Source organism: Rhinoraja longicauda, chromosome 2, assembly GCF_053455715.1.
Source record: "Rhinoraja longicauda isolate Sanriku21f chromosome 2, sRhiLon1.1, whole genome shotgun sequence".
Classification (NCBI taxonomy): domain Eukaryota; kingdom Metazoa; phylum Chordata; class Chondrichthyes; order Rajiformes; family Arhynchobatidae; genus Rhinoraja; species Rhinoraja longicauda.
In genome coordinates this window covers 89079586-89106570 of record NC_135954.1, presented here as the reverse complement: position 1 = coordinate 89106570, position 26985 = coordinate 89079586, and the positions used below count along the sequence as shown (strand labels likewise).

At 41.5% G+C, this 26985-nt stretch overlaps 1 protein-coding gene across 2 annotated transcripts in view; it reads right to left on the bottom strand.

Annotated features, from left to right (window-relative positions):
- The window catches only part of LOC144606702 (transcriptional repressor NF-X1-like), a 52917-nt gene extending 26716 nt beyond the window's left edge, over positions 1–26201 (bottom strand). For both annotated transcript variants that reach the window (XM_078423014.1, XM_078423023.1), the window contains exons 1-9: positions 25988–26201; positions 23386–24441; positions 19391–19552; positions 18052–18129; positions 16037–16142; positions 12986–13057; positions 8067–8206; positions 4729–4828; positions 1225–1442 (exon numbers count right to left, since the gene is read on the bottom strand). In XM_078423014.1, the coding sequence (XP_078279140.1) occupies positions 1225–1442; positions 4729–4828; positions 8067–8206; positions 12986–13057; positions 16037–16142; positions 18052–18129; positions 19391–19552; positions 23386–24441; positions 25988–26039 (1984 nt within the window). In that variant the 5' untranslated portion in view covers positions 26040–26201. The remainder of the gene's footprint in view (positions 1–1224; positions 1443–4728; positions 4829–8066; positions 8207–12985; positions 13058–16036; positions 16143–18051; positions 18130–19390; positions 19553–23385; positions 24442–25987) is intronic.
- Between the last annotated feature and the right edge of the window lie 784 nt (positions 26202–26985).

The window sequence follows — 26985 nt, the reverse complement described above, 5'->3', positions numbered from 1 at the left end:
AATCTTTACTCTTACCCACCTCTTAAATCTTTACTCTTACCCATCCTAAAAATATGTTGTTAAAATGTTTGATTATATATTACATGACAACAAAGTTTCTACTTCAAAATTTCCAAACCCCTAATGTCAATAAACCATTTGAAACTAAATTGCTGCATTAGTTCACAGATTATGTACTATCACAGATTCTTCAATTGTTTTGACCTATTTGGAGGCTATTTTGATAGATTTTAAAAACAATTTACCACAATATAATTACCATGAAGAAATATTGTTACCAATTGTCATGCAGCATTGGAGTACATTATAGATGAAGAGAAAAACAAAGTTAACATTTCAGGTCAATGGTCTTGCATTAGATGAAGGGTCATCAGCCTGAAATACTAATTCTGCTTCTTTCGATAGTTGCTGCCAAGTATTTCCAGCATTTTCATTTTTATTTCATGTTTAGATTTCCAGCATTTGCAGTTTTTTTTTTTTAGTACATTACAGTAAACTCTCCTTTATCCAGTATTCGTGCCTCTGGAACTCTAGTGCAACCAGCAAAAATTTCAAAGAATAATAAGCACTTCTTAAAATTGTTTTGAAAATTTAAAATTGAGTTTGAGCTTGATGAAATGCCATAAGATTATTCGAACACAATTAGTAAATTACACTGCCCTTTTGTTCAGGATTAAGTGATTATACTTTCAGTGGTAGTATGCCCTTTTGATGTTCAGGGTTAAGTGATTATAGTTTGAGTGGTAGCGTAGCCCAAGATAGGCTCTGCATAAAATTTGATTTTTAAAAAATAAACTCAAACAGTGAATTTTATTTCATGTGTTATATAAAAGTATGAAAATACATTTTTAGTTAATTTATATTTTGTACAGAAGGACAGTGCAGCTGTAGGCTTATTAGCAGAAACATCCTCTTTAAAGATTTAGCATGTGATGGCGGGTATAGTAATTCATTTGATTTATTTTTGTTGTATTTTACATTAACACTGTTATGGATTAAAATACAGAATTGCAGTATTCAGGCTACCAGCACACCCTCATTACCCATGGAAGCCAGATGACTGAGAGTAAACTGTACATAGATTTGTCAAGGTATTGAATCATTAAAAGGTGAAAGTAAAAAATCTTTAATTAATAAACGTTAATAATAATTAAGATTGAAATCGTATTTTAAATAGTTAAAAAAAGATATAGAACACAACTCAAAACCATCTATTTTCCTCACCATTAGAACTGCAAGGCAGGGGTTTGCAACAAGTCTTCCCACATGATGGCATTAGTTCGATGCAGTTCCTACGTTCAGGGTAACCAAGTTCTAAAAGTTTGGACAAACGGGTTTGCCCGCAAGGACAACTGTGCACCAGTTTTGGCAAGCGAGGACAAAGCTGACATGCAGATGGATGGCAGAGCTGGAGACAATTATGGTTTCCACAGGTGAGCATCCTAAGAAAGTGAACATGTTTAGAATCCATGAAAATGTAAGAGTTGCAACAGTCATGTTAACAGAATATACCAGGCTGATACTTTCATCATTACTGATAACCACAATGATAGGCCACATACATTATGAACATAAATTAGAACAATAGAAATGTAAAACCTTCAGCACTTAATCTGCAAGATTAGTGCATGAAACATACATTCGAGGTAATCAAGAGTGAAAAACTGAAAACTTTTCAAAACATTAATTCTAATCATCTTTTCTACTTTAGATTGGATAACAACGTGGCACATGCAAGTAAACATGGCAGATGACATTTCACAAATTTGTGAAGCCATAAAATAATTTTGAAAAATTACATTGGAATGTTTTTCATCTCAAGAGTAATTACAATGATGAAGATGTGCAAATGGCACTGATCACCAAAATCAAAACAGAAACATCTGGAAATACTCATGCCGTGGACATTCTGTGGAGAGAGTTTAGCAACACGGGTCATCAGACATGGTCAAAGCTAGAAATCAAAGAAGTTGAAGAAAAGGGAGAGGTGTGAATGCCTTTGTCAAGGTGGAGATCAAGAGTACAATGCTATCAATGCATGATGCGCCATTCCCAGACCACGTTACTCACCATTATCCTGGGCATATTATGTAACAACTCTCATTCAAATTGAAGCTACATTTTTAAAGCTTCAGACATTTTAAAGTTAAAAAATTCACTTTCTAACCCATTTCCTGAAACTCCTCAGCGTCTGACGTCACAAAGCTCCATGTTCGACTTCATTTGCTCCTCACTCACCAGAACAAGGCCGCCGGCAGCACTGCCACCCGCCCGCGCTCAGTCGTTCCCTCCCCCCCGCCCCTCCCCCTCTCGTCTATCCCCTCGCCCGGCCCCGGCAGAGATTCGCACGTCGGCAGTCAGCGTTGAACGCACGGGCACTGGTAAGTGCCTTTCGCAGCCAACGGCTCCACTGAGGGGAGTGGGCGTGGCGGCCGACTGGGTGGAGGGGAGGGTGGCAGAAGGGGGGGGCATGGGGGTGGGGGAGGCGGGGGTGGGGGGAGGGGGAGAGTGGGGGTGGGGGGGAAGGGGGACTGGGGGGCAGGAGAGAGTGGGGGTGGGGAGAGTGCGGGTGAGGGAGGGAGGTGAGGGTCAGGAGAGGGGGAGAGGGGGAGGGGGGAATAGGGGTGGGGAGGGGGGAATGGGGGTGGAGGGGGGAATGGGGGTGGAGGCAGGGCTGGGGGAGTGGGGGTGGGGGCAGGAGAGGGACAAGTGGGGGTGGGGTATGGAATGGGTCAATGGGGGGAGGAGGGGGGGATAAGGGGGATTGAGTGGGGGGGGGGGTTGAGGGTGCTACACCATTACAGGAGAGGCTTTGAGTCCTGGGCTCACTCAGTGACGACACCCTCTCCCCTTCCCTGTTCCCCCTCTACGAGGAATGGGCCCAACTGGTCCACTTGGTCTAGTAGTAACTAACATACAATGTTCTGGGGTAACTCAGCAGATCACATAGCATCTTTGGAGGGAATGGACAGGTGATGTTTTGGGTCTGGACTCTTATTCAGACCCAACCAGAAATGTCGCCTGTCCATTCCCACCACGGATGTTGCCTGGCTAGTTGAGTTACTCCAGCTTTTTGTGTTTTGCTCAAGATTCATGCATGTACAATCAAATAATATTTAAAGAATATCCTTTGTTTATTGAATTAATTTAATAATATTTGATTGCTGGAAAAAACTTCAGCTGGAAGAGCTCATGCTGGAGCCTGATTAACAGCTGGAGTCACTAATGCCCCTCCACGAGGTCGAGTATTTTTCAAGAATGCAGGTGAGATGGAGCGTGACATTTTGATACTGCCTAAGGAGATAGGAATCCTGAGAGCACCTTGTTTTCCAAAACCTTTGCAGTTCGGATTAGTGATTACTGAAGAGCATTACACTGAATTTATGTGGTTGCAGAAATAATTTATGATGGCATATTGCACCAGGTTCAAAGAATTTTACAATGCAATTGCAGAAAATCTTGGAGTTGGAGGGTAAACATCAAGAATTGTATGTTGGTATTCAACATGCTAGTGTGTAGAGCAATAAAAAGAAAATACAGACAGGTGAGGGATGAGGTATGAGGGAGAACTTTAGATTTCAAAGATGCCATGTTCTCGAATAGGCAAAAGCAGTACGGATCTAATGGAGCTGGGATTAATGCCCATAAAGGAAGGTTCATTGGCACTACAAAGTAGATTTAAACTAACATGACAGGAGATGGGGCAGAAGAAGGCAGCATAAAATGGTATAAATGAGCAACAAAATGGTGCAGGACAAGAAACAAGGTACAAGCCAGTCAAAGATATGCTGTGACAGCACAAAAATAATCGCAAGCATATTAAAAAGGTTGGTGTAATTAACAACTTGGGAATGAATAACGGTGTCTATAACAGATATGGTAAAAATGGGCACAATTAGGTTCTAAATATTCTTGGATGCAAGGTATTCAGACAAGATTGGAAAAGAAGAAAATAGATCCAGTGGCAATGTTGATTGAGGCGAATACTGTAGTGTCAAAAAGTAAGGGAAGATGTGCTGGAAAAATAACGCAGAAAATCTGTTTGGAATTTAAAAGAAAAGGTTTTGACACTGGGAAAGTTTTATGAACCAGCAACTGTCAGGAAGGATATTGAGGTGCACATTTTCAGAAGTATGGGGATGTGTAAAAGCTTTAGACAGCAGTAATATTTTGGCCCAATGAGGAAAGTAACAATGTTAGACTTAATTTTGGGAAAGGAGCCAGGCTAAAGTGAGCAGGCATCAATGCAGGAGCACCCAGTAATGAGCAACCATTTATATATAAAGGTTTAAAATAGCTATGGCAAAGAATACAGTTCACTCTAAAATAAAAACCTCTAACTGTAGTCGGCCCTATTTGAATGGAATGAAAATGTTCTGTGCAAAGGTTAGCTGTCAAAAGGAAGTTTCATAAATATCTAAAGGGAGAATATTTGCAGGCCTATGGTGTGAGAGACACAGAGAGGGGATGCAGGTGGCAGCAGACAAGTAAGAGATAAAGAAAAGGTGAAAAATAATTAATTAGAAGTGAGAAAAAGATAAGAACGAGGACAGACTTAAGCTTGAGCTTGAAGAGGGAAGAAACAGTCAGAAAATTCCTAGCTATAGTGGTAGAGTTGACTTCTACTTTCAACCCCTTATTATAAAACACATTCCTTGATTCATTGTAAGCATTACCTCAGAAAAGTCCACTACATTAAATTATTGAAAAAACACACAATCTACTTACTTCGCACAAGGTTTCTGACATGAAAAGTAGCCTTTGCCGTCAAATGAATCTTCATCAGTCCCACAGAGTACTTCTCGAAAAATGCCTTCACAGAAGCAGGCTGGAAAGAGGCAAACGAACAAGAATCTCAACACAACAGGACATAATAGTTCAGCTGCTGTTTCCCTAGTCTGCAAAGTAGAACATTACTGAATTACTGTACCTCAACAGTTTCATAATGCAGAATAGAACTTGAAGAAATTGAAGCAGCATAGTGTTTAAGTCTTCTCAGCCCATGTTTTCATTCCATAAGTCTCTTCTAGTGGTCTTCATCTACATGCATCAGCATGTTAATCTATTTCTTTCTCTCTCAGGTACATTTATGCTACTCCTCTTCATTGCTCCGTACAGTGGTATATTCCACATTCCCTCTGGCTAACGTATTTTTTTATGGAGTAATAGTGACCATTTTATGTGCTACATCATCCATCCAAAAAAAAAGTACTTTTATCAGGACCTATCTGGCTTTCTCCATATAAGTCCTAGTTTCTAGCATTTGAGCCTGAAACAACAATAAGTTCTACCAAAGTACACCATATTTTAGCCTGCAATACAATATCTATGAAGAGTGAATTTGAGTGAGTCAAGGAAAAAGGTGCAGTTATATATTTAAACAAAAGTTCAAATAAGTTCAAAGTTCAAAATGTTCAACGTACATGGAACAGTACAAGAAATGCCATGTGTTGTAGCTGCAATATGTGGGAGCTGATTAAACATCAAGTTCCATGGAAATCAATCTGTAGCTTTTGGAATTGCGCCTCAGAGTTGTTTATCTAGAATCTGGCATTTGGTCACTGAAATGCATCAGGAAGGCAGAGAAGTAACTGGGATGTGCTGTTCCAAGAGACAGCCACACCCTTGTGATAAAATAAATGATAAGTCAAAAGGAACAGGAAGGCGAGACTGTAAGTGAAGTAGATATGGGGATCTGGAATGTAGCACTGGAGAAGAATCGCATCTTGCACTTATTCAGAAATACCGTAGTGATAGGGCATAGTACAGTTAGGGGAATAGATTCTGTTCTCTGCAGTTATGCACAAGTGCTGAAGGCTATTATACTGCATGGTACCAGAATCAATGATATCTCCTTATGACTGGTCAGAAATTTGGAGTGGAATAAGAAAGATCCACTTGCCAAATTCGATCCAGAAAAGGATGGTTCTGCTGATGTAGTGTAGTGTAGCTTGGGTCCAAATTTTAAAAGCAGAACATAAAGATAAAGATCTTGGATTAGACTGAGCCAGATGCAAATTGATACAAACTCAATGAGATTAAAAACCTGAATGCATGGCTCAAAGACTGGTGCGGACTAGATGGGATTCACTTCATGGTGCATTGGCACCAGTATTGGGAAAAGATGGTAGTTGATTAATTAGAATGGGCTTCACTGGGATTGGGCTATTAGATAGAATGATCATGATTGTGGATAAGGCATTAAACTAATTTAAAAACCCTTATTTAGGAATCGTCCATTGCAGTAGAGGATTGGGTCAGAGTTCTACTTATCAATGAGAGTCAGAGAAGTTTTCAAAGTTTTAAATACACACATGTGGGCACTAGGGTTGGTAATACATCAAAACTAATTAAAAACATTAAAATGAAGTAAAATAGATCAATCCTTCCTTTTGATGAGGATTTAAATGTTTGATTAATGCGTCTGATTACCACATTCATACGCCAGCCCCACCTTGCATAAAGCAAAGGTTTGTGCTTCTGTAGCCTTAAGGGCCTGTCCCACTTAGGCGATATTAAGGCGACTGCCGGCGACTAGGCTGTCGCCGACAGTTCGCCGGGGTGTCGCGGGCATGATCGTGAGGAGTCTTCAAAGAATCGTAGTAGATCTCGGCGCATCGCTGAGAAACCAACCGGCATGAAATTTCTTGGCGACAGCTGGCTTATCGCCAGGTATCGTTGCTTATTGCGGGCGCTGTTGCATGCTGTCCCCAGGTTTGATAGATGCATTTAGAAGCACATAATATTAAATTAAGTAAAGTCCTTTGAAGATACCATAAAATACTTGTGTTTGACCAATTTATTTACTGTCAGGACATTTGACAGGTAGATTGGAGGCGACAGTTTGATGGTCAGGTAAGCTTATCTTTGGTTTCTGCATTTGCTTGCAAATGTGTCCAGTCTCAGGTGTGATACACTGATATCCGCCATCTGTGTTTCCCTTTGGACCCATTTGGGTATCAATCAGCATGATCAAACCTACTTTTTGGTTACTTTTCAGTTATCTCTCAAACCTCTACCCACTCTATGCATTTTATAATTTGATATTAGGTTCATCAGCCTCCAATGTTCCACAAAAAAAACGATCTAAATTTGTGCAAATGGCTAATAAATCCCAATTCAGTTATTAATATTTCTTTTACTAAGTAGGTTACCAGGTCCTTAACCATTCATTTGTCCTGTCTATATTCTCTTAGGGTCTCTTTGCTTCCTTCTTACAACCCACAGTTTCATTAATGAAATTGGGACACTTTGTTGCTTCATCCAACTCAATAACATAATTTGTGAACTGCATCCTCTGTATCCTGTTTGTTATAGCCTCCTGACTTTAAAGTGACGAGCCTATTCTTACTCTTTTTTGTCCATAAAACAATCCTTACCTGTATATTATCGATAATTCCTCTAATTTTGTGAATAGTCCTTTGTGTGACACCTTATTGAGGTCTGAAAGTCTAAATGCACCACATCTACTGATTTCCACTCATAATGTCATAGAGTTATGCAGCAAGGAACAAGGCCCATCTGGTCCAACTTGCCCACGTCAACCAAAGTGGCCACTAGCCCCACCTGCCTGCGTTATTTTTTCAAAGTGGTCTGTTATCACTTCTAGCATCCTGTTTCTCACATCATGCGAACTGAACTGTAGTTCCCTGATTTTTATTTCTCTCCTTTTCTTTTATAGTAGTGGGGTTACATTTGCTATATTCCTATCTGTGAGAACCATTCTAGAATCTACAAAGGCAGGTGTGGAAATCTAGCAAAAAAAGTAAGAAACAGAATTTGGATACATAATTATAGGAGTAGTTCAGAATCTCTGATAAATCTACAATAAATTGTTCACAATTTGTGCGTAAATAACTTTTCACAGTTCCTTGTATCCTATTAATGAAAATGAACTTAGAATGCCAAAACCTTTGAAAACTTCTGACTCGTTGATAAGTAGAACTCTGACCCAATCATCTACTGCAATGGACGATTCCTAAATAAGGGTTTTTAAATTAGTTGATAAAAGTCTACCATGCAGCCAATTGATAATAGTTTCAGTGATAATGTCTGCAGCTACCTACCTTGCTGAACTGTAAGTGGACATGGCTGGCACTTTCCTGTATGGCACACTTGAACACATGTATGCTTTCCACAATTCAGTTGATTTCCACATATATTTTTGCACTGAATGGTTCCAGGCTGACCACAGCGAACTGACTGACTGTTGGAAAGACAAACATTTAAACAAAATAAACATAATGGAACATTAATACATTACAAATTAGTGATTAACATTTTTGTTTTTAAAAAGTTGCATTTAATTGTTATTTTAAGGAAGTCAACAAGAATATTATTAATGCAACAGAATAAGTATGGACTAATGGAATAGGAATACTTTATTGTCACATGTGACTAGGCACAGTGAAATTCTTTGCTTGCATACCCAATGTATACAAATAGCAGCCACCTACGGCGCTGACAAAGTTGCAAAGCATGCCGGCTCCCCCTTTTGTTCACCCCTCCCCCCCACAGCGGTTCCCCCACGCCGGGTCCCCATTGTCCTTTGTTCCCCCCCACCCCCCATTGTCCATTGTTCTTCCCCTCCCCTCACGGTGTCCTCCACGCTCTCATCGACCAGGGGTCGACCCACGAGGCATCACTGCCGCCACGAGGCTTCACCACCGCCGAGGCCCCATTGTTGCCGAGGCCTCAACGCCGCCGAGGCATCACCACCACCGACGCCCCACTTCATGCCTCCATGGTGCTGACCTGGGCCAATGCAGGAGAGGTTTGGGCCATTGCAGGAGAGGTTTGGGCCCAACGGATCCACTTGATCTAGTACTTTATAAAATTTCACATTCAGCCTCAATTAATTGGAGACAGAAACAGGTGAATTTAATATGTGGAACAAGGAAATGGCAGAGGAGTTGAACAGGTATTTTGGTTCTGTCTCCACTAAGGAAGACACAAACAATCTCCCAGATGTACTAAGGGCAGAGGACCTAGGGTAACGGTGGAACTGAAGTAAATTCACATTAGTCAGGAAATGGTGTTGGGTAGACTGATGGGGCTGAAGGCTGATGAATCCCCAGAGCTTGATGGTCTGCATCCCAGGGTACTCAAGAAGGTGGCTCCAGAAATCATGGACACATTGCTGATCATTTCCCAATGTTCTCTCGATTCTGTATCAGTTTAAGAATAAGGGGTAGGCCATTTAGAATTGAGATGAGGAAAAACTTTTTCACACGGAGAGTTGTAAATTTGTGGAATTCTCTGCCACAGAAGGCAGTGGAGGCCGATTACCTGGATGCATTCAAAAGAGAATTAGATAGAGGTCTTAGGGCTAGCGGAATCCAGGGATGTGGGGAGAAGGCAGGTATGGGGTACTGATTGTGGATGATCAGCCATGATCACATTGAATGGCGGTGCTGGCTCGAAGGGCCGAATGGCCTACTCCTGCACCTATTGTCTATGTATCAAACTATATGTCCAAAATAACCAAGAGAAAATAATAAAATATCTCAGCAATCTTCTTGATCCTAATATGCATTCTGCAGGAAAAATGTGTCTCTTTCCCTCCCCCTGTGTAAAAACCATTCAACATACTCCATGTTCATTACCTATCATTGCATTGTTGCTGTCTGTCGTTCCAAATCCACACATTCTATCTTTTGTTATAACATAACAGTATATAACAGTATAACAGAACTTTATTGTCATTCGGTATAAATACCGAATGAAATTTCAGCAGTCACAAGACACAGCAAAAAAGAAAAGAACACAAGACACACGACCCCAACACAAACATCCATCACAGTGACTCCAAACACCCCCTCACTGTGATGGAAGGCAACAAAACTTCCACTCTCTTCCCCCCGCACCCACGGACAGGCAGCTCGACCCCTACCGAGGCAAACGACACGCACAGCCCCCGCAAGAGGATGGAAGGCCCCGCGGCCGAGCCGCCCCGGGCACTGAAACGTCCCGCGGCCGCACCGGGCGATGTTAAGTCCAGCGGCCGAGCCGCGCCGGGCGATGGAAGGGCCCGTGGCCGCTGCTAAGTCCCGCGGCCGAGCCGCACCAGGCACTGAAACGTCCCGCGGCCGAGCCGCGCCGGGCACTGAAACGTCCTGCGGCCGAGCCGCACCGGGCACTGAAACGTCCCGCTGGCCGAACCGCACCGGGCACTGAAACGTCCCGCGGCTGAGCCGCGCCGGCGATGTTAAGTCCCGCAGCCGAGCCGCGCCGGGCGATGGAAGGCCCCGCGGCCGCGCCGGGCGCTGAATTGTTCCATGGCCGAGCCGCACCGGGCGATGGAAGGCCCTGCGGCCGAGCCGCACCGGGCACTGAACCGTTCCGCGGCCGAGCCGCACCGGGCGATGGAAGGCCCCGTGGCCGAGCCGCGCCGGGCACTGTTAGGTCCCGCGGCCGAGCCGCGCCGGCGATGTTAAGTCCAGCGGCCGAGCCGCGCCGGGCGATGTAAGGCCCCGCGGCCGATGGAAGGCCCCGCGGCCGAGCTGCGCCCCGGGGAAGAGACCTAATAAAAGAAAGGTTTCCCCCACACCCCCACCCCCACACATACACAGCCAAAAACAGAAACAAAAACCATCCCAACACCGACACAAACAAAAAAAAGACAAACAAACTGCCAGAGAGCCGCAGCCGTTAGGCGCAGCCACACGTGACCATATGTTACACTTCATTAAATTCCATTTGAAACACTATATCCACAACTTCACCTGCACTGTCTTCATCAGCATACCCTGGTACCCCATCAAAGAACTGAATTTGGAACAATATTTTTTTAATCTATGCTGACTTTTTAACCATTCTAAATGTTAATTAACATTGTAATTGATATGTGACTCTGAAAGAATGGACTGGTTAACCTGTGACTTTTTAAAAATGCAACATAAAGGTTGCAATTCTCCAGCTTTCTGTTACCACCTGTACAATGAGAAGAATTTTTAAACTGTGCCAGAACCTCAGAAAACTTTACTTTTCATAGGTTTGGCATAGGTGCCACATTGATACGGATTGGAGGATATCCACACTGACATCTTTCTCCAGCAGACATTGTTTTATTCTGCATTGACTGTATATTAGGGTTTGAACCATACATGATTCAAAAGTAAGGGTAGCCAAGGATAGACTTTATATTAACATATTAAATTCTGCAATGTATCACGCGAAGATTATAATGATGTGTAGGAAAGAACTGCAGATGGTTTAAATCGGTAGACACAAAATGCTGGAGTAACTCAGCAACATCTGCCCCACTCCATCCCCTCTCAACCTCCCTTATCCCCCCTACTCCCCTCCCCCCTCACCCACTCCACCCCCCCTCAACCACCCTCTTCCCCTCCCCCTCACTCAATCACCCCTGAACCCCCCTCCTCCCCCCACTTATCCACTCCATCCCCCTCAACCCCCCACCTCCACTCCCTCACCCACTCCAGCTCCCCTCCGCCCCCCCTCCACCCTACTCCATCCCCTCTCATTCCCCCTCCTCCCCCACTCACCTACTCCATCCCCCCTACTCCTCTCCCCCCCCTCACCCACTAAGTTGGGGAGCATCTGTAATAGATGGACGGACTGCAACTGCGCACACACGAACTGACGTCGACAACACAGGGAAGCGCATTTATTAAAGTTAGCCCCCCCCCCAACCTCATTGGCCATGACTCCCATCTGGCGGATCCCGCCCATGGCAGTCATCGTGGGCCCCCCCCTCCCTCATTGGCCGTTACTCGGGCGGGTGACGTCATACGCTGAACATGGCAAGCATCAGTTTAATAAGGTAATTTAAAAAATTTAAAAATATAAGACCAATTTGGATGAAACATGGATGAAGGTGTCCCCAGGACAAAGGTGAGTAAATTGGTCCAAAAATGTTGCGCTATCGTGTTCCATTTTTTTTTGTGAATGAAAACTGCACAAAGAAACAACCACACAAAGAAACAACTACGGCACAAACATACGGAACAAATAATCGATTTTTAGTAATATACTAGACCAAGTGGACCCGTTGGACCCAAACCTCTCCCGCATTGGTGCAGCACCCTCTCCTCCTCCCTCCCTCCCTCCCTATCCCCTCCCCCTCTCCTCCCCTCCCCCCTCCTCAACCCCCCTTATCCTTCCTCCTCCCCTCTCCCTCCCTCCCCCCTCCCTCCCTAGGAGATAGATTTAAACTTTAAAATGTGAATAACTTAAAAAATATAACACCGATTTCAATTAAACTTCTTCCATTAGTACCGAAGGGACGATGGTAAGTAAGGTGGGCCTAAAATTGTCACGCTATCGTGTGCCGTTTTGGTTGTAGTTCAGGAACAAACAAACGAGACTTTTAGTATATAGATGAGAGATTGGTTTGGTTTCACAGAAGATTTGGGTACCACACCGAGATGTCTGCTGATGTCTTGTAAAGGATGCAGAAGAGATTTAGTAGTACACCAAGTAGACAATGATTGGATCTTCAAGCTTATTCTTCTGTTTGGATACTAGGGGGTTTAGGGCATATTTGGTCATGACATTCAACATAATAAAATGAAGGAATATTGCTGTCAGAGGTAGGAAGTCCACAACTCTAATCTCCACATCTGTTGTTTTGTTTTCCTTTTGATCACAAATTTAAGTTGATTATCAAATGGATCAGAAGTGACAAAAGCAAAAAAAAAAAAAAATCAGTTTGTACGGTCTAGATTACCTGGTGTTAAAATCGATTCAACATTGTATCTGAAAAGGGGAAATGGACACATTTCCCCCCAAAGCATCCCCCACACCCTCCAACAATACAGCCTTCTCTCCCTCCCTCCACTGTTCACAAAGAACGACCAAGGGTATAAAATTGTTAAACCTGTAGCAAAACCCAACAGAGTCCTAGCACCGACTAGCCAACATGTCCTTTCCAATTTATTGTTCTACCAAGTTTTGATGGTAATGATAAGTACAGGAAAAAAAGAGATTAAACAATACAATGCCATCATAACGAGTTGCTTACCTTGTTCTGCCACATTCACATGCTTTTGTCACAAATGCTGGACAGGATGGACATGGTCCAGGATGGCACAAGCTGAAAAGATAGATTATGCTTCAGAGGATTTTACTTGTAATTGGAATAGAAATCTAATTCAACTTAACTGTACTTTTGTTTTAGTGTGTGCGTGTTTCAAAAGTAAACTCTTGGTTTATTTTGTGGGAAAGTTTCTGATATACTTGGACATAAAAATACCAGCTTGTCCCTATTTGGATTATGAAAACCCCAGAGATCAGATGCAAATTTGACAAGGGAATTTAAAATCCTGCCATATGGATTAAACATATTCTCAGTTATCAAATCGTCCCTGATTTGCCATATATTTATCATTGGACCTCGTTAGACAACATATATATATATTAATGCACACACATATACTTAACACAAACCTGTCACTGTTTAGATTTCTGAGCTTCATTTAGCCTTCAGAGATGATTTTCAGTCAGAGGCCAAGACTTTCAATGTTGGTTGAAACAGGGTACATTGGAAATAAAGCAAAGGTTAAAATAAATAAAGGAGGATGGACAAAAGGAGGAAACGGGGGGAGAAAGGTAAGACAAGATGAGAAGTTGAAATTGTTTTGGTTCTTTAGTTAAAGTTGCTTACTTGTGTAAAGTTAGCCTTGACATTTAGTAGTCTTCTAACTGTAAACATGCTAGGATAAATATATAATCTAATGTAAAAAAAACTTTCAGTTATTCTAAGAGTTATGACTGCTGTATTAACCTTATCAGTGGACGTGTGCACAGAAGCCAATTCCACACAGCTTTAATAATAAAAGAAAAATTAATGAACTATGTTGGCAGTTTTGTCAACATGGATAAACAAGGATTGTTAGAACAGAGGGGAAGATAATTTCAATTCACTCTCATTGGATCTTATAATATGGGATCATTTAGTCATTCTACACTAGAACTGTTGGATGTTCAGAGGGATTAATTCATCTAAATTTCGATTTTCTTCCCCTGTGACTATTTAAATGTGCCAATAATCTGCTGGCGCAGTGAAAATTTAGCTACTGGAATGGTTAATAGACTATAAATCAATGATGTGATGTGATTTTCTTTTAGTTTTATTAAAGATAGTTTATTTTTCAGAAGTTCAATCGGTTCCCTAATTCACTAGTTTGAGCAAAAGCTGAATTGAGCACAGTTCTTGATCATCTCGTCTGAATTTTGTTTACATTGTTGATTTAAAGAACATTTAATGGTCTTAAATGATTATTCAAATGTCCATTAATCGTGTGAAATATTATCAATATTTAACCCTGGTTATTAAGCATTCAACTATTTAAAAAATCGTTTGCGAGACTGAGCTTTGTTGGAAGAGTAAAGGCATCTGGACTGGGGAGAGAATTGTTTACTTTGTTTTCCCAATTTGAATGTAATGGTGTATATTTAGTAGAACAGCTATGACAATATCGTGGGAGTGAGTGGTATTACTTCCACTTTTGAGTGTGATACTGGAACTTAAACTGTTGTTTTGTTACTTTAGAGTCTCGACAAATGGCAGGACTGCAGCAAACCAGATAGTTGAATTGCAAATCTGTATATATTAATCAAGAAATCCACAGCGTCGAATAAACGTTCTGAACGTTGGGATTACGATCCAAGTTCCTTCATAATAAAATAAATATGACAATACTTTCTAAACAGCATAAATAATAGTACATTTTAAAAATGGCACCTTTCTAAGTGAAAGCAGGCACCAATGAAAGATTGTACCACATATTTTTTGTGTTGGTTAAAACATTAGAAATAGAAGCAGACGAGGTCATCAGAATTTCATGTCAGCTATTTCTTTCAATAATGTCACAGCGATCTACTATCTCAATGTCACTTTTGTCTATCAATCCCACATCTCTTCATTTCCTTAATAAACAAAAATCTCTATCGCTGTCTTTTCACACACAGCAACAAAACTCCCATTTTATCATGGGTAGAGAATTCTAAACCTTCCTGGTAAAAAAGTTTAATTTCATGACTAAACTGAAACTCCTTTTAGTTTTCCTTTAGTTATAGAAATACAGCACAGAAACAGGCCCTTCGGACCACCGAGTTTCCAATCTCGATCAGCGTTCACCCCGTACACGAGCACAATCCCACCCACCAGGGACAATTTATAATTTTACCAAAGCCAATTAATCTACAAACCTGTATGTCTTTGGAGTGTGGGAGGAAACCACACAGGGAGAACGTACAAACACTGTACAGACACACCCTTAGTCATGATCAAACCCGGGTCTCCGACACTATAAGTTAGCAACTCTACTGCTACACCACTGTACCACCCTTCTTTTGATATTAACCTTTACTTCAGGTCACTTTATCCCAAGGAAACAACAACTTTGGTTGTTCTCTAAAGAAACGTAACAATTTCATAAAGTTAATGAAATCCCTTCTCCATTTAAACCCGACAGAGTGAGAGCTGACTCTGTTTAATCTTTCATTGAATGATAAAACTGAAATGCATTATCATTCTAGTGAACTGTTGCTGCATTCTCCCTTTCTGAATTGCATCCTTTATTTTAAATCCCATATTTGGAAAGACTGCCCGGTTCAAAGATATTACAAAGGTTTTAAATACTCGCAAAAACGGAATATTTCAATCACAATATTTCGCAACTAAGGGTCTTTTCATGATCAAGCAAATCTGTTAATTTTTGAATTTCTTTTTCAATGTCTTTTTTAAAACACATTACACTATATTTAATGTTACTCCGATTATCAAATATTTCCCAATTATAGAGTGAGTGCGAGTTCTCAAATGGTGGTTAATAAATTTGTCAAAACAAATGGATTATTGTCCAATGTTAATTTCATACCCAAGGTACAGTGAAAAATGGAACTGAAAATAGCATACAGAAAACTCAAATAATGCATTTGCTCTTATCTAGAAACAATTAAAAAAAAGCTTGCCCAAAGGAAATGTAAAAGGCAAGCAGTGTATCAAATGCAAAGTACAGTAACAACACAAACGCAGGGAATGCATGTGTAATATATTTGTTGTGCTTACATGTTACATGAATGAGGACAATCACTTCCAGCTCGTTTCTTTCCACAGAGCTCTCCACAGCTGTGAGGTATTTCATTTCTGTCCCACTCCGGATTGTTCACCTTGCCTTACATAGAAGACAAATGGAACATAATCTAAGATTCAGTTGTGAATCCTTACAAAAAGAACTGCAAAAACATCTGGAGACAATCTAAACAACATATCTCAGAAATACTTTTACATGACTTTGGGTTGTAACTCATCACAAGGTGGTTTACCAAGAGAATTAAATATGAGAAAATGTATTCTCTGGATTTAAAAGGAGAATAATGATGAATAAAACACTATATCTTTGAACATAAGACAGGAATTCTGAAAAGCTGCTGATAAGAACCGATAAAGGAGAAATCTTGGGATATACTATACAAATAAATGCAACAAAAATAAGAGGAGGCATTGGCGGTTTTAAAACACATTAATGTGGATAAATCCCCAGGGCCTGACCAAGTGCATCCTCAGACTTTGTGGGAAGCTAGGGCGGCAATTGTAGAGGCACTGGCAGAGATATTTGCATCATATTTCACCACAGGTAACGTTCCAGAAGTTTGGGGATGGGGTGGCTGATGCCCCACTTTTCAAGAAAGGCAGTAAGAACAAGCCAGGGAACTACAGATGGTGAGACTAATATCAATGGTGAGTAAGCTGTTGGAGGGGATTCTTAGGCACGAGGTCTACCAGCATTTGGATAGGCACAGATTGATTGGGGATAATCAGCATGGCTTTGTCTATGGGAAATCGTGTCTCACATTCAGAAAGTTTTTTCTGAAGAAGTCAGCAAGATTGATGAGGGCGAAGCAGAAGACTTTGTCTATATGGACTTTAGCAAAGGCCTTTGTCAAAGTCCTCCATGGCACGCCTATCTGGAAGGTTAGAGCGCATGGAATCTAAGGTGAGCCAGCCAATTGGATTAAAAATTGACTTGGAGGAAAGTGTCAAAAGGTAGCTGTGGATGGGGTGTTTTACTGATTGGAGACCATGGTGTATCACAGGGGGCAGTACAGGATCCATTGCTGTTTGCCATGCACATTGACAATTTGGACAACAGTTCAGTTAACATAGTTAGTAAATTTGCAGGTGACACCAAAATTAGTAGCATTATAGACAACGAGGAAGTATATTTAAGTTTGCCATAAGATCTAGTCAATTGGGAGGATGGGATAAAGAATATCAAATGGAATTTAACTGACAATTGTGAGGTGTTGCACAAACCAGGGCTTGACTTGCACAGAAAATGGTAGATCCCTGGAGAGTGTTGAGGAACAGAGAGGTTGTGGAGTGCAGGTTTCCCTCAAAGTGGCAAGTCAGGTGGATTGGGTAGTGAAGGCGGCATCTGGAAGGGTATTGAGTACAATTGTTGGGGCATTAAGCTGCAGCTCGATCAGTTAATAGTGAGACTACACTTGAGGTACTGTATGTAGGTCATGTTGCCCAGCTATATAGGAAGGATGTCATTAAGCTGGAAAGGATGCAAAAGAGATTCACTAGGATATTACCTGGGCTGTGGCCTAGAGTTGTAGGGAGACGTTGGATAGGCTGGGATTTTTTTCTTTGTGGTGTAGGATCTTGTGGGGTGCCTTATTAAGGAACAAGATCAGAGGGAGTATGGATGAGGTGACCGCTCAAAGTCTTATTCCCCAATGTAGATCCATTAAGGCATTGACTTAATGTAAGAGGGACTTCAGGGGCAACTTTCTTACTCAGTAGGAAGTCCATACCTGGAATAAGTTGGAGGTAAACTACAGAAGCAGATACAATTATGACATAACAAAAGAGAGATTTGGACAGATATATGGATAGAAAAGATTTAGAGGGCCATGGGCCAAATGCATGCAAATGGGAAGGACGGAATATGCAAACTTGGTCAGCTTAGTCAAAAGTGGGCTGAGGGCCTATTCACATGCTGCACAGCTCCATGACTCTCAGGTTCAATCAATACCTTGTGCACATTGAATATTTTCATACAGTTATATACTTACCACAAAAACACATGTAAGTGTTAGGGACCCGTACCGAAACATTCTGGCATGCAGGACATCGCCAACCGCCATTTGTATCTAGCAAGTTAAAAAAAAAATACCAAGCACATCATTAAGAAAACAACATTACAGAATTATTCACTGCATGAAGACATGAACAGTTTACATTATCTACGTGCAGAGCTAATTTACACACTGATGGGTTTTCTTTCCAAGAGGGTTGCAAAAATTTATCATCTTGTGCATTAAGGTTGAAGCACTGGAAATGTCAAACCAGCAGCTGATTCAGATAGTTATGCAAGCTGAAAGGAGTTAGAGTGTTTGGTAACATTGGGCTCATGGAATCAGTCTTGCTGCTCTTCAGTTTGGAGTTTTCCAGCATTTACTTTTCCTGCCCACTCCCCCCCATCACCACAATTTTTCTAAACTTAAGGACTTTCCCCACCTTCCCTAGAATCTAGGAAATTACATGGCTACTGGTTCACAGAGAATTTCAAGTCTTTAAAGACTGAAATGCAAAATATGCATAATAATGCTGAATGACAGAAGCACTGTAATCTGAGCCCATCCCAGACTTAACTGTGGGGAGATGGCCATATATCCCATTGGATATTTTGGTCCATTATAAGGGACATAGGGATTACATGTGCACAAATTTGCTGTTGTACTTACACTGCAACAGTGCCCATATATCAAAGATACATCATTAGGTTTATGCATTGTGAAAGACATATTCTGAATAGGAAGCAGTCTTTTAACATTATTAATGAATTACAATGGAAATTGCACATTTATAGGAGGCATAAATGGATGCTTCTTGTATTGCAGATAGTTTTTAATTTGCCATTGGCACAACCTAACATCAGATTTCTCATATGTATTTGACCTTGCACCAGTTTTCCCTCCTTCCCCCTCCGCCTGCACCATTTACAATGGATACACAATTCGCAACTTTTCAATCCCTGAGCATAATAATTCACAACTCTTCATCCTCTCAGGTTCACACCTGTCTTTTCATCCCTAGTCTTTGTCCAACAATCTGCCTATCAGATAACCCCCTCGCCTGAGGTCACCCATTACTGGCCATGATCTGTCCTACCCTTTCTCTAGCCTAGCTTCCCCCCCGCAGTCTGAAGAAAGGTTCCTTGTCCATGTTCCCCATGGATACTGCCTGACCCACTGAGTTACTCCCACATTTTGTGTCTATCAGATTTCTTGTGCCTATTTAAGTGCATTGACAATCTGTACAATAAAATCTCCCAAATAATTATAAATTGTGTGCCTAATATTGTTTGAAACAGCCCAGAATAATTTTTAAATGTTGTACATGGAAACTAACCTTCAGCCTGAGAAGCTGGTGATCTTGCCCATTTTTTAATGCAGTTCAAGTGGAATGCGTGATAACAGCTTTGACAGCTCCAGATTGGCACCATCACACGGATCACCTCACAGCAAACCATACATTCATATTTCTCAGCTGTAAGGTGTTCAATCAGTAAACCTGAAAAAAACAGATGAAGAAAATAATACTCGTGGCTAAAGAAGAAAATTACCAGTGAATGAACATTTAAACTTACCGCTCAACTGCTAGTGGACTGAAAAAAATGGGCATTTTAATATGTCACATTGCAATGTAGTCAATGTTACAATTTACTGATTTGAATAAACTATACTAAAAATAGGGGATGATGTCACATTTAGAAAAAGTAAATTATAACGCCATAGGAAAAATGGCATGACATACAATTATTTTACCATTTCAAATTGCTCCCATGTCACTGACCATAACCCTATCAATTAATGATGGGAATGTAAACATTGCATGGCACAGAAACAAAGCAATTATGATGCGGTCAAGCAATCTGGAGGAGAGTTCACATCATGGTGTGCAATTTGAGAGAATAAATTCTACTGACTCTGGCGAAGTAACTGCACAAAATAATTGAAAGTTTGCTGGACAGTTACAAAAACACAAATTTGGTCAATAATTTTCTTCAGCATTCCACAGGCTAGATTTGGGATTCAGAGGAAGACACAAAGTGCTGGAATAACACAGTGAGTCAGGCAACATCTCTGGAGAACAAGGATAGATTACGTAGGAAGCCATAGCCAGAGTTAATCATGTAAGAAATTTCTCAAGAGATAAAAAAAAACTTATTAGTATTATTTCTTCAAAAACAAATATTCAGTGCCAAATAAAAACTGAAAAAAACCCCACAAAAGAGCAAAGTCGATCCTAAGATTAATCATTTTTGCTAATGAAAATATTAAAATCACCTTGGAAATTCTTAAGTAAGAAAATGACAATATACAATTTATTTTAGACTCAAATATTTTAGCCTGCAGTAATTATGCTCAGTGCATCATTAACACATTCATTTAACTCAGAGGTTATATTTTAGAGCGACTGCTTTGTACATACCCAAAAATACACACTTGTGATTGCAATTTAGTAATCACAGAGAAGGTTGCAAATTGCACAACCCAAAGTGGTTGTCAGTTTCATGGAATGACATGGGTAAACAATAGTAATTTCAAGGTTTCAATGTCAGTTTATTGTCACATGTACGAATTAAGGTACAGTGAAATTTGAGTTAGAATACAGCCATGCTAAGTGAAAAGCAACAAGACACACAACCACATAAAAGTTAATATAAACATCCATCACAGTGGATTCCACTGCTATCACTAGATATAGATCATTATTTCCTCATGTTATTAAAAAAAAGAAAATGCTTCACAAATTCAGCAAGGCAGGCAGCATCTGCAGACAAGGAGACGGAGTTAATATGGTTAACAAGGAGCAAAAAACAATTGCACATTAAATTGAAAAGAATGGAAAGACTGAAGATAACAAAGGGAATGTTTATGATAAAAGGAAATCAAAACTTCCAGGTGATTCAGGGGCCACTGGTGCTTCCCTACAAAAGGTGAAGAATGCTCTCCGATCATATCATTGTTCGGTCTGTCAAAGAGTAAACATCAGGAGATGAATGAGGGAGAAAGTACAAAGCAAAACCTGAGGTGCACGACCAGTAGTTGCTGTAAAGCTGAAATTAAAGAGAATGATGGCGAACTCCAAACTGACACATATGCCAATCAGCCCTCCTTACCTGAATCCATCTTTCACTTGCCAGCTCTTGCCCCACCCCTTCCCCTCACCTCTATCTAACAGCTAACTCACCTCTCCTCCATCAGTCTGTAGAAGGGTCCCAATCTGAAACATCATCTATCCATTTCCCTCCACAGACGCTACCTGACCCGCGGAGTTCCTCCGACACTTTGGTTTTTTTGCTGGAAATAGTTAACAAATAAGGTAGTATCTGTGGAAAAATCAAATCTAAGCTTGTGGTTCAAGTGGATGACCTAGTCAGTTATAGACAATAGACAATAGGTGCAGGAGTAGGCCATTCGGCCCTTCGAGCCAGCACCACCATTCAACGTGATCATGGCTGATCATGCACAATCAGTACCCCGTTCCTGCCTTCTCCCCATATCCCTTGACTCCACTATCATTAAGAGCTCTATCTAACTCTCTCTTGAAAGCATCCAGAGAATTGGCCTCCACTGCCTTATGAGGCAGAGAATTCCACAGCTTCACAACTCTGAGTGAAAAAGTTTTCCTCATCTCCATTCTAAATGGCCTACCCCTTATTCTTAAACTGTGGCCCCTGGTTCGGGACTCCCCCAACATCGGGAACATGTTTCCTGCCTCTAGCGTGTCCAATCCCTTAATAATCTTATATGTTCTAACATAAACAGAAAAAGCTAAATATCTGAAACTGATGAATTCACTGGTCTTTCAAGGCACCAAAATGAGATGCTTTTCCTCAAGCTTTGTTGCAGGATATCATAAACAGTAAGGTCAGAAAGGAAGAGATGAGAATTGAGATAACAGGCAATTGGAAGTTCAAGTCAGTCTTCCAGAAAATATGGAGGATGCTCTCATCACAACTTCTATTTATGTTTCAGTTCCAGTTTCTGCTGTTATTTACTTTTCCTTTCCCCATATCATCTATCACATAGCATACTATTGCAATATTTAAGAAACATTTAGACAGGTACATAGATAAGACAGGTTTAGAGGGATCTGGTTCAAATGCAGGCAGGTAGGACTAGTGTAGGTGGGACATGTTGACCGATGTGGGCAAGTCGGGCTGAAGGGCCTGTTTCCACACTGTAAGACTCTATGACTTTATCTGTGGACTCTTTGGCCCGTTACTTCAAACCTACAGTAGATATGGTGTTAAAGACAGCAAATGATATGCTTGCTTTCATTGGTTGAAGCATTAAGTATAAGAATCATGAAGTCATGTTGATGCTTTATATGACTGTGATTAAGCCACATTTTGGAGTATTGTATGCAAAGGCTGACGGGACACTTGAATGAAGTTTATAAAATTATAAAGTTTATAAAGTTTTCTTTTGACATTGAGAGTGGTGGTTGCTTGGAATGTGCTGCCAGGGGTGGTGGCATAGGCAGATACGATGGTAGTACTTAAAAGGAGTTTGGGTAGGTACATGGGAGTATGGGGAGTGGAGGGATATGGATCACATACAGGAGGAGGTTAGTTTAACTTGGCATCATATTCATTGTGGACATTGTGGAGCAAAGCGCCTGTTCCTGTGCTGTTCTATGTTCTATATGCCTTGGTTCTGATATTGTTGATATGAATAAGTTGGGCTGAAGGGCCTGCTTCCACGCTGTATTATTACAAGAGAGCCTCTTCCCTTTCATAATAACTTATGACCTAATAAACAGGGTGCATAATGCATTAAAAAAAGGTTTGCTATACCAGCAATTTTGCTGAAAGTAAAACCCTAACACAACAATTTTTCTTTTTGTAGTGGGTTTCACAAAGAAAGAACAAAAGAGGGAATTTATGCCTGGAGCCAGAAAGTTGACAAGGCACTAAATGTAGTGTGCGTTGTATAACTTGTGTTAGGCCACAAACAAATGTCAGAGTGGGAGTAAGAGGGGGTATTTAAAGTAGCAGCCCAATGGGAGCTCGGGGTCATTACTGTGGACTGAACACACATTATGAACACAAAATAGAATAAACTAGATTGGAAGTGCAATTTGAATTGCTGCTTTGTCAGAAAAGACTGTTGGGGCTCACAAGAAGTTATAGATGCTAGAATCTTGAGTAAAGAAAACAAGGCACTGGAGGAAGTCAGTGGGTCAGGGATCATCTGTGGAGGAAATGGACAGATAACAATTTGGGTCGAAACCCTTTTCTCGTGAAATTCAATTCAAAATGCAATAGCTTCATTACATTTAGAGTGTTCTAACAAGAAATCAGTATTTTAAACAATCGGATTTAATTTTCTAACCTGTGTGAGTTTCCTTGCTCTTGTGCATTTCCACTTGTTTCTTCCAAAATGTCTTTCTTCCCAAATCAAAGGATTTTTTTTGCAGGTCTTGCGGTCTTTTCCTTCTGTCTACTTCACTCACTTTCCACGATTGTGTTCGGTGACTCAATCTGTCTCGCAAATTGGAATTCACTTTTTCTTCACCTACGTCAATCTTGATATCCAATTCTGAAGCAGTCATTGAGCAACCCGAACCTGTTCTAACACTGTCTACATTTGAATTTTTGTACACTTCATCAAGATGATACTCTTTGCCCTGAGTAAATCCTCTATAACTATTTTTACTTCTCGGAGATTTTCTTTGTGATTCATCACTGTATTTGTCACCATTCTTATCCAGTCTAGTAGGCTCATTTAGTGTTTTTCTTTGACTATCCTCTGGTGGGTAAATGTTTTTGGTTATTTCAGTGCCACTTTTTCCAAATATTCTACTGTTTTTTTCAAAGGACTGTTTTCCTTGCATTCCTCGAGTGGGTTTATGCAAATCCAAATTAATTTTCTTTGGTTTAGCTCCTCCCCGACTTTCTGGTGCTCGCCAATTTTCTTGTTCTACATCATGCATCTTTCTGTGTCCCAATGAATCTGTCCCTTCTTTTGCTGTGTTTTGTTTGACAAAATCTTTCATCACTTTTTTCTCAGTTGGTTGCATACGGTTTGCGGCAGTTTCCCACCGTGACTCATCAGTGAACGACATTTCTCCAGAACAAAGCTTGTCATCTTTCAGTCGGTGACGACGCTGATTTTGGAAGCTGTGCATACCTGCTTTATTTTGGTTAGTCCTGTTATCCTCAGAGCCAGTTTTAGAATCAGGTGTAGGGACTTCATCATAATTATTCCTTGATTGCTGATAATATTCCCTGTGTGTCAAACCACAACGGTAACTTCGAAATGGCTGTTGTCGTGAGGGTGGCATGTGTGTGCTGTTTCTGCCAAACTTCTCCGAATTCTTGTTCTTATGCGACTCCTGCATTTCCCGAGGAACGAAATCTGCAGCATCTGGATTCAGCTCCAGTCCACCTGGTTAATAGAGAAATTATTTAAACTGGAGGATTCTTGAGGGCTACTGTAAAATGTTTGTCTGTGTTGACCTTTAGTAAAATTTAAACAGTATGACAAGTAACATAAGAATAAAATAAAATATCAAAAGTTGATTTCAAAATAAAAGTGAACTCTATTGTTTTTCTCGATATTTCAGTGAATGTAAAATTATTGGATTAGAAGGAACAAAGGCAGTATGGATACATATTTAGTTATGGAACAGTAAGCCAATAGTTATATAGTGAATGACACTTTTCTAGATTGAAGGAAAAACACAGCAGTGTTTCCTGGTGGATTGTTACTAACACTTTTGGTCTTTGATCTGATTTGATTGGACAGTGTGCAAAACAAGCTTTTTCACTGTACTTTGGTACAGGTGACAATAATAAACCTGATCCAAAAGTTAAAAAATTAAAAGTAATGTGAAATGGCAAAGAGATATCGGTTAGTTCTATGCCACTGTGCCCTACCTCCTAGACATTACTATGTTGGAGACCCCCTGTCAGAACAAGTCATGAACAGGCCAAAACATTCTCCAACTCCAACTCATCCTGTTTTGCATCTCAAAAGGTCTTCATTCATTTGTGTAAGTTATCACTCTCCAACTTCCATTTACTAATCGACCCAGATGACCTTGGTAACCAGACTCATCCCCATTGTTAATCCAGTTTTATGCTCTCAGTGACATCCTTCCTGCAGTTTTACATGCTTTATTTGTCTTTCCTGGACCCAAAATGCTAAATGTTTCATTTCCCACAGATGTGATCTGACCTGCTGAGTATTTCAGAATTCTTTGTTTTTATTTCAATATTAGTAAAGTTGATACTATCATGTTTAGTTTCAACTATATTTTGGATTCAGATTAGTTTATTGTCATATAAATCTGGTGTAATTAAATTCCTAGTTTGTATGAAACATTTTAGCCCAAAATCCAATCATTTCTAAATTCTTATGCCAGTTGAACCTAATGCTGCATAATCTAGGAATACTTCGCAATCCCCAGCAAACAAGTTTCATTCACCAAAACTGTCCACTTCTACTTGTGACAATTTTCTGCAGTCATGATCCTTATCTAGACTTTTACCCACTCCAAAAAAAAGATCCTTCAGCCTAACCGGTTCATATTTATTTTAACGCTTCACAAAATTGATCTATCCACCAACACCCAAGTCATCACAACCTTCCATTATTTTCGTCGTGCTATTTATCTTGCTTCCGCTGAAATATATTCATGGGCATTGCATTGTTAATATTTGGCCGAATTTACAATCAGATCATTGATTTTCTTTCATTATGGGCCGTCGGTCTGGACCACTGCCTGATCAGTGGGAATATTTAATCTAAATCATCTCCCCTGCCAAAGCCCTTCATAACTTTAAAGGGTTTGTGAGCCCAGCTCGTGGATCAAAGGGCGTTGCAGGGATGAAGCTTCTTCCCGTGACGGTGTCAGTGATGGTGCCGTGCGCTCGGCCCAGCCCGGCCCGGCCCGGCTCGGCCCAGCCCGGCTCGACCCAAGATACCGTACCTGGCGGCTCCCCCTCTCTCGGCTCTGCCATCCTACTCCTCCTGACCACCATTCACATCCTCCGGTAAACAGTGGGAATACCGGGCGGGCGGGCGGGCCTGCTCTCAGCTCCGACAAACAAAAACGCCGAGACAAGCCGGGCCCGGGGAAGGCCAAGGCTGACCGAGGCCTGCACTCCTCCCGGCCCAATGCCGTCGCCGCTCGGTACGCATGCGCCCCACTCACACGGCCCCGCACGGCCATGATCCCGCCGCGGGGGGCGCTGTGGAGGTGAGGGGAGCCCCGCACCGTCACGATTCCGCCGCGGAGGAGGGCGCTGTGGAGGGGAGGGGAGCCCCGCACCGTCACGACCCTGCCGCAGGGGGCGCTGTGGAGGGAGCCCCGCACCGTCACGATCCTGCCGCAGGGGGCGCTGTGGAGGGAGCCCCGCACCGTCACGATCCCGCCGCGGGGGGCGCTGTGGAGGGGAGGGGAGCCCCGCACCGTCACGTGATCTGGCTGCAAATGGTGATTGTCTTTCAACTTAAACAATACACAAAGTGCTGGAGCAACAGTGGTTCAAACAGCAACTCTGGACAACATGGAAAGGCGACGGAAACTAGGGATGGGATCCGATCCGATCCGATCCCAAGGGGCTATAAGAGTGACAAGAGTGTTTGGTCTAAGGGTAGTTGTGAACACTACTGAATCGTTTAGTTTATTATTGTCACATGCACTGAGGTACAGTGAAAGACTTTTGTGTTGAAGCTCCAGACGGGCAGCATGCTGCTTCCATACCCCAGCAGCAGGCCTGGCTTGCCCACCGCGGATACCATCGGGAACCCGCCTGGAGAGGGAAGCCGCAGGTGCCCGGCTCCTGCTCGTCCCTGAGGACCGGAGAACTGGAGAGGAGGGTGAAGGGAGTCGGCGACGATGGTGAATGTTGGAACAAAGGGTCGGTTAGAAGGATCGGGGTTCTTACCTTCCCCGCTCTCAAGACCAGCTGCGGGAGGCACCCT